The following is an 8,837-nucleotide window of genomic DNA, read 5'->3' on the forward strand; positions in this document are numbered from 1 at the left end:
CATGAAGACCATGCCAATGAAGAGCCGTCCCTTCTCCACTAGGAAGATTGTTAATAACCTCAACTTCGATTGTGTCTCCTTCACATACCTATGATAATTAATAATCATCATGACATCACATCATAACCATATATAGGCACATCATGACTATATATGGGCATGCAACAGTTTTTTTGCAAATAAAATGTGATAGTAAAAACTAACAACACTAACAGTAATAGAAAAACATACCTAAAGTTAAATTTATTCGAATAAATAAGGTATATAAAAATGACAATTAGGCCGAATAGACAAATTCGATAAAAAAAAAATCAGAATTAAAAAAATCCTCGATCAGTTAATTTCATTAGTCAACTATAGAGTAAATACTGTATTATTCTTTAAAAGTATATAAAGCAAATCGTACCTCAATACTAGGCCCTGGAAACTGTTTGTTTGCGACAAGTATGCCTCTCTTTACGCCATTGAGTGGTATACAATCCGGTGATTTGCAATGCGTTAAATTGAACGGACAATCATAGCACGCTTTAGACATAGAGTAATACCAATCTATGGTAAAATTGAAACGGCAAACCGCAGGTTCGGCCGGCCACTTGCATTGGCGTTTGCAATCAATCCCATTCAATGAGTATGTCCCTGAACCTGTTAAAAATAATGGGTTAACATTAAACGCAGTGACGTAAAATCACTATCGCTTTAAAAATCGTAGGCCTACAGCCTGGTTTCCGTAAAATCATCGCTAAACTGTCACTACAGTGTTTTCAGTGCAATCGTCGTACTGCATAGCAATCCCCGACGCAATCGAGAAGGCTCCCCGATTCGACCGACCAATCAGCATCACCGAAAGCTGTCGGCAATAGTGTGTAGCGATTTTATGGAAACCAAGCCTAAAGAATGCAAAATCAACGATCTTTTAAAATATTTTATCATCTTCAAAAGGTTTAATACTGTAACATCATCTAGCCTCCTATTCTTTTGATTGAATCTTCGTAACATGTGGCGCAGGTGGGGTCCGAGGGAGTTTGTAAAATCGATTAAATAAACCTTTCAAATCGCCCTTTACCCCTTTCTGGGCAGTAACTGGTCACTCCCATAAACGCTCTTGCCGAGAACCCCCCAAATCTGACCCCAAATCCTGGCACCACCCCCCAATTCATAGGTGAAATACACATTTCAATTAAATATTTTAAAATTAATTTCACTCCGAACCGTGTAAAAATGCATAAATTCGAAAAGATCAGTTTTGTTGAACCAAAGGGTATTGAAACTTTAACAAAGTTAACCCTACGGTTTGATCATTCTTACTAGATATTATTTTTGGATTTTCATTAAATAACGGAATTAAATAAATACCTGATTGTAGGCATATTCTTTGTTTGATGATATGTATTTGATGATATGTATTTGAGATGATATGTATTTGAGAGCAGCTTAGCTCAGTCGGATAATCTGGTGGTAACCACTGTGTGTGCGCTGAACCGTGGAGATCTCTAGGTCCCCGGTTCAATTCCCATCGCTGCCTCTCCTTGTGTTTCAGCTAGAGGGCTGAAATACAAGTTACATAGCGCACCGTCTTTCGGAGGAGACGTTTAAGCCGTTGGTCCCGTGTGCATTTATGGCCCATGTGCACGTTAAAGAACACAGTACACTCTTCGGAAAAGAGCAGGGGATTGTCTCCCGGTGTATTGTCTCCCGGTGTATTGTCCAATCACCACCAGAAGGACCCCACTGGAAACAAGTCTTCTTCTAGACTTTCGTGGGCTATCCTTGGTGTTTACACCGAAATCCATGAACTTAAGTGGCGAAATCCCCAGTCACTTGTGGTATTTCCAAAGATATGGAAGACTTATGAAAAATTGTAAAGCTTGGTTTCCTTAACATCACTACATTGTCGCTACAGTGTTTTTAGTGCAATCGTTGTACTGCGTAGCAAAGGCTCCCCGATTCGACCGACCAATCAGCATCACCGAAAGCTGTCGGCGATAGCGTGTAGCGATTCTTTGGAAACCAAGCTTTAGACGATCAATGAAATTTACCTAGTTTTGCTTGTAATACTTGGCTAACCAATATCCCAATAAATATGACATTTGCTCTCATAGTTCTTGTTGCCTTCCGTCGATGCGTTTGGTTAAAGGACGTGTCTTCTATTGATAAAAAAAAACAAAAAAAAAAAACAATGAATGTGGTTTAGCTAAAATTATTTCCAGTTCTGGCTATAGCATGAAGCAAATGAAATTTGGAGGGCTCAACAAATTTAGCTCGTAGCCTTAAAAAAGAAAACAAAAACAAAAACCTAGAATTCAAAAAGCTTTATTTGTAGTTTGTGCTGCATTGCAAGATTATTGTTATCTAAAATACTTGAACCTGGAAGTGACAATAAAAAAAAACTCCCTTAAAGTTCAAGGCTGCTTATTGTTAATGCCGCCTAGCACAGTTAATCTTTTTAGTGTTTTCAGGCTCAAAATGTTCTTATTTTGTTCTTAGTTTACACACCTTTTAAACAAAAAAATATTTAATTGTACGGCAGTATGCACTGTACTGGAATGTAGGTGAAAGTGACCCCGCAAAAAATGGCCCCCAAGTCAGATAGGTACACCTACTGTACTGTATAATAGAGGATATTACAGACACAGCTACTGCACATAAATGTACAGTATAATATTTTGGTTTTTAAAAATATAAACCTCATTTAAAATTTTACATCAGCCTCAATTTGTTCTTATTTTGTTCTTAATTTTTTAGCAATTTCAGCCTCAGTGTTCTTATAAAATGTGTTCTTATAAAAAAAACATTGTATAAAGTTAACGAAAAAAACTTATTGACAATATGGCAGATATATAACCGTAACATTGAGACGTTTATATATCTGCCATCTGCACCTAATAATGCAAAAGAAAATAAGTACTTTTATTAGAATGATGCACAAAATTATTTATGATTTTATATGATATATATGGTTATACCCACAAGAAAGGTATACACAAAATGAGAATTATCACCTAATAATGCAAAAGAAAATAAGTACCTTTATTAGAATGATGCACAAAATTATTTATGATTTTATATGATATATACGATTATACCCACAAGAAAGTTATACACAAAATGAGAATTATTGACCTTTTCTATTGTGTGCAATATTCACCTTATCCTTTGATCTTAACTGTTTATCGTGTTTTAGGGTCAGCTGACTCTTTTGAGTTACAGTAATTTATTTGCTTTAGCTGTCCCTGACCATCGTGTTATTGTTTCTTGTTGTCGTTGTGCCTTTTAAAGTTTGCATGGTCGAATACATAAACGAAAATGAAATGAAGCAACAATTTATGCACTGGATGTAAATAGCCAATGAAATACATCATTTTGTTGATTGCAAAGAGGCTAAAATATTATTTGAAATTTATTTTTTTAAACAAATTTAACTTTGATTATTTACCAGCTTTTTCCAGCAGCTTGATACAAAAACAAAACATCTAAATAAAATATCCAGTCTTGGAAAGTTTTGATTATATAAAGAACGTACTTTAAACTATATTGGTAAATGGAAATTAAAATCCGCATCAAAGAAATCAGGTATTGAGTAAGATATATTGCGATTATGAGAATTATTCAGCCACGACTGACTTTTTTTTATTATATACATATGTATATGTAAATTAATTCATTTAGTAAGGTATACAAATTGTACATTAACATTTTTTATAAGTTTTTATAATTTCATAAAAATGTGCAAAATGATTTAAAGTTGATTATGATTGTATAAAACACATGAATGCAGAAAATCATAATTTGTGAACGGATTAAAAAGAAAAATTGAAGAAATAAAAATGGATTTAACCCCCCCCCCCCACTTAAATTAAGAAAAATGTTAAATGATGTTGTCTTTCGTGAGGAAATGTATTATGAAAATATATAATCCAAGTTAAACTTTTGTATTAAGTACCACTACACACACAGCATAGATCGCCATCAAAAAATTACAGAAACAAATCTTTTGCCAATGTATATTTAGAGTGCCAGATGGCAGGGTGGCAACGGGCCTAGGTGGCAAATGATCGGGTGGCAAGAGGCCGGGTGGGAAAAGGTCGGGTGGCAATAAATGCGAGATGGCAAAAGGCCGGGCGGCAACGGATCAGATGGCAAGTGACACAGGAACCCACTCGCAGGTTGAGCCCAATCACACTTATTAGGCCGGCCTAGGGCCGGCCCAGGGTCGCCTTAAATTACGGCCGACTCAACTTCATTTCCGTTCACATTATTGTTTTAAGTCGGCCCAGGGCCGCCTTACGGACGTTCACACTTCTTCTTTTGGGACGGGTCGATGAATTTCAGGACAGGAAGTTGAGGCGGTCGCATTTTGATGGCGGAACGGTAAATCACAACCTAGCATAAGCACATGGAATTCGCGCGAAACATGAACCTAATTTCAAAAATTGTCCTTATACTTTTTCGATTTTTTAAGCGGATAACATTCTGCTTCATGATTATGGCGACGATAATTCTTATAATAACCAAGGCCTATAATTAGCGCAGCTCGACTTTACTCTGTGCAAAGCCAGACTCGCGATTTCGAAAGTCCATACCTGTATATTGTAAACTGTCGATATAGGCCTATGTTGCTGTCAATGTTTGGCCACAGACCGGAGACACTGATTGTGAATAAGTAGCATCGAGATCTATCTATTTGGCAATTATAATTTTCATATTAGGTTTATTCACAAACAATTTTTGACGCTTTTTAGAACCAGCTTCGCTCATAACAAAAACAAACGATTATGATTTTTTCTGTCCTCGGGGTCACGTGAGTAGCTTCACGAACGTCGACACAAAACGCACGTGGTTGGTGAGGATGACGTTCACAGAAAAAATGATACCACTATACAGTGTTATAATTTTAGAATATAAACTTGTTAAATTAATGTGTGCTATACAAAAACGGGGTTTCTTGAGCTTGTAATAAGCCAATATATTTTTTATCTACTGGAATTCTTTAACTGTAGAAAAGAAAGTCGTCATCTGTCAAACTGCCCATGCGTAAGCTTTGTATCACGTTGTATTCCCAATGCCTACAACTTGGTTTGTGATTATGCTTACGCTTCGCACGGAGGCTGTGAATAATAATTAGTTATGCATGGAGATCTTATATAAAAACTTTTATTCAAAAACAATAGTTCAACTAAATACAAATTACTTTACAGTTTCCTTAACAATTTTATTTCTCAATGGTGTTTTTTCGCGCAAGTCAGTTCGAATGAATGTTGTGGTTAGATAAGATGTCAAAATCGAGCAATCAGAGCGAACTTGGGCCGGCTGAGGTTCGGCTTACGTTCAGATATAAAGTTGGGTCGGCCCAGGGCCGGCCCTGGGTCCGCATTGCGGGAACTGAGCCGACTCAAATGTCGGATTAACTTTAGGCCGGCTTAACATTTATTGATTGTTCACACTTAAAAATTGCCGACCCTGGGCCGGCCCTGAGGCGGTCGTGGGCCGACGTAACTTTCAAGTGTGATTGGGCTCTAAGATACACATGATCTCCTCTATTTTCATAAACTTTATGATTTTCGGTTTAGCAGTTCCTGTAGCTCAACGGCTGAACAATGCAACAAGGTTGTTACATCAGCATATCAAACGATAGATAACGGTTTTCCTTCTAGTGAAACCTTACGTCCATCATACCTCTAACTTCTTAACCTACGGTATTGTTTTAAACTGTTACTGCGTGACATTGGTATCACAGCTTTTTTGTCTTGTAATAATTATGGCCTCCCTGGTGTATATAGGCCTAAGTTGACCATCAAATGTTGAGCATGTAAACTCCTAATTACAGAATAAACAGTAGTGTATATATATATAGACCTATATAGAGGCTGGGACACCTATTTTTCCACACATGACGACAAAAAAGAAGATGGAAAGGTGACATCACCACATATATGAAAACTGCAAACTGGGCAAGATAGCATCAGACAGAAGAAGATGGAAGATGTTAGAGGAGGGCTTCCCAAAGCAGTGGGTGAAATAGCCTGATGATGATGATAATAATGATGACGATGATAATATACACATAATTTTTTTCTCGACTTCGTTTTATCGCATGTTCACCACGATATACGAATCTAGGCGGTTGACGCAGAATCTGAATTTCTCCGTAGGCCAATAACAGTAGGCCAGGCACATAGATGTAGGGCCTACAAACGGAAAACTTCAAACTTCGGAGTATTCTATTTGCTTCGGCCGCGTACTGATTCGGAATTATTTACTAATAGGTAGAAATACCAAAATTGATGTTTTTACAGACGGGCGGAGACATGCCTAAAAACTCCATGTTGATAATTTTAGGTGAATGTTAGTTTATAAAACTTTAAATTGAATTATCATTATGCAGACACTATGGTGGTATGTCTAATATTGATAATATAGTGCACTTCAAAATTTCAACAGTCTCATAACTAAAAAAATAATCCTACCTTGTTTATGCTGCTTCTCCCGGTGGTGTCTAATTGATAATACCGCTTGCCGAAACCGTTCGGACAGTTTTCAGATACCACCGGAAATTACTGCTACGTCATGGCTTTGGTCATGCTCTGATGTAAGTACGCAAAAGTGTTTTTATATCTACCGCGCAATACACTAGTTTCCTATTTTCCGAGAGTGTAGTAGGGTTACCTGTTGCGCATGTTTAAATAATCATCTTCTACTAAAACACTTGAGACAATTGTAAAAATGTGTCAGGAATCCCTTGCACTGCAAACAATGCTAGAACCCTTCAGACTTTCGCGCCGTTTGTCATGGCGAAGGCCAGGATGAGAGATTAAAATAAAAAATTAAAAAAAGATCACAACTTAATGAATAATGATGATATTAGAAAGGGACTGTAATTGATCGGCAGCAACTTATGTCCAGCAGGAGTGGTTTGGCAGGTCACGCTCTTGCTTGTCCAATAGAGTTTTATTAGAAATAGTATCTAGAATATTAATATATCACTTTTTTTTTTTTTTTTTTTTTTTTTTTTTTTTTTAAAATTTTTATTTTTTTTTTTTTTTTATAAAAGTTACATTTTTTATAAAAGCAGTGTTCTTACGAAGCCGGATATATCGGTGTCACATTGTTATTCTTCCTCTCCCACCCCTGTGATACCGGCATTGCTTCCCAGAATAAAATGCACTAAAACCGGTTATATAGGCCTAAAGTTAATTATTGTAAGCCATTAAAACAATGTTACTGTAGTCCAGAGGGCGTATACTTGACGACTTGTGGAGGCGTTATAATTTGTTTTATGTTTGTCCTAATCAAGTAAGTACACCGGTGATATCGTAGTTATCGGAGACAAGCCCTTGATGTGGCTGACACCGACCGTATGAACGGGGTCACCTGATAGAAAACGAGCGCTTCACCCCGCAAGCTAACACCAACAAATGACCGGATTGGCAAGGCTCTCATCCGATAAACTGTTAATTGTTAATGATGATTTTCAATTTTTTTTAATGAAAAAACTAATAAGCATGAATAAAAATGTTTTTGTTATCAGTGTATCAGTCCAGTTACAAACAAGAATCTACAAATTATCGGTATTAGAACTGAGAAATCAGTTAAATTTGTACAAATAACTACAAAAATTAAATTTTCACCAATAGAGGGTAGCAGACAATGACATGTTTAATGGCGAATATCTCCGTTACTATTCATTTTTTTTATACCAGTGCATTATTTCCTTTCCAATGATACCAAATAATGACATGTTTGACTAGATGTGTCCGCCATCTTGTTTTTCAAGATGGCGGCCACTTCACCTCGAAAAAATTGGCACCAATATTTTTATTGTTCAGTATAAAATTCTGAGTCGGAAGAGCGTTGTTGCCATTAATTAACATGAATTGCGAACAACAAAAATACATAAGCCCCTGCACTAACATGTCGATTGCAATAACATCTGCAGCTTGACCACGGTATTGTTTTCGAGGCAATTCTACTAGACCTAGATGGTTCATAGTATCAACAAGCATCTTTAAAATTACCTTTTTGAGTTGTTTTTAACTTCATAATTGTCAAAATTAATCCAAATAAAACATTACAGGACAAATTTATATTATTACCGTTCGTTGTAAACTTCATATAAATGTTCATGTCTTTTTTGGGGAAGTTCATGTCTTTTTTTGGGGGGGGGGGGGGAAATCCGCAAAATACCGTGGTAGTTCGTTCGCTGTGTCTAATGATGAGCCTCGGTATTATGCCTATCACTAGCAGTGGGTCCGGACATTTCGATGGGTGATGATCTGCGACCTGTAGACCACACACAATAGGCCGTAATTGTAACATAAAGAGAACTGGTGAAGTTTTATTACTTCGTAATTTGCATAACAAATTATAAAAACATGAATGTAGGTAAGAATGGCCCCGGAAAAAATGGCCCAAATGAAAAGTAGGTAAAAATGGCCCTAATGAAAAAATTCAGTAATAGAAATGTAAAAGGCTCCGGCCTCCCTAACTATTGTGTGTGGGGTAGCGGTCGACACGTACAACGACAACAGGTAACTCGTCTTGATTTCATAACATTTATTCATCAAAGTGACGTAGCAAAATGAACCCGGTCAAAGAAAGTCTGGGTAACACCAAGCAGGCAAAGCAGCCTCTGTAAAAAGGGGTACAAATTCTCATAACTTGCCTCTAACAAAATAGAGTTACATAGAAAATAAGAGTTTTTTAAATCAAGGACAATATAATTAATGCTATTAATCATATTAAAATCAACCTAAATCTTGTGTTACAGTAAATCATCATAAAACATAGAAGCAAAGATATACAATTAACAATCAAACTAAAGTCAAGCCATGTTGTGTATC

The 8,837-nt window shown here is 36.6% G+C and overlaps 1 protein-coding gene across 1 annotated transcript; it reads right to left on the minus strand.

Annotated features, from left to right (window-relative positions):
- Positions 1 to 4: 4 nt before the first annotated feature.
- LOC117123533 (laccase-1-like) lies at positions 5 to 6,802 on the minus strand (the record flags this gene model as incomplete). The annotated part of the gene is made up of 4 exons (XM_033269495.1): positions 6,465 to 6,802; positions 2,037 to 2,144; positions 407 to 642; positions 5 to 88 (listed from the first exon to the last, which is right to left on the minus strand). Coding segments are annotated over exons 2-4 (381 nt in total), but the record flags the coding sequence as incomplete, so codon positions are not given.
- Between the last annotated feature and the right edge of the window lie 2,035 nt (positions 6,803 to 8,837).

The sequence above is a fragment of the Anneissia japonica genome, unplaced genomic scaffold (genome assembly GCF_011630105.1).
Source record: "Anneissia japonica isolate Jap-2015-1 unplaced genomic scaffold, ASM1163010v1 scaffold288292_len1863012_cov191, whole genome shotgun sequence".
Lineage (NCBI taxonomy): Eukaryota > Metazoa > Echinodermata > Crinoidea > Comatulida > Comatulidae > Anneissia > Anneissia japonica.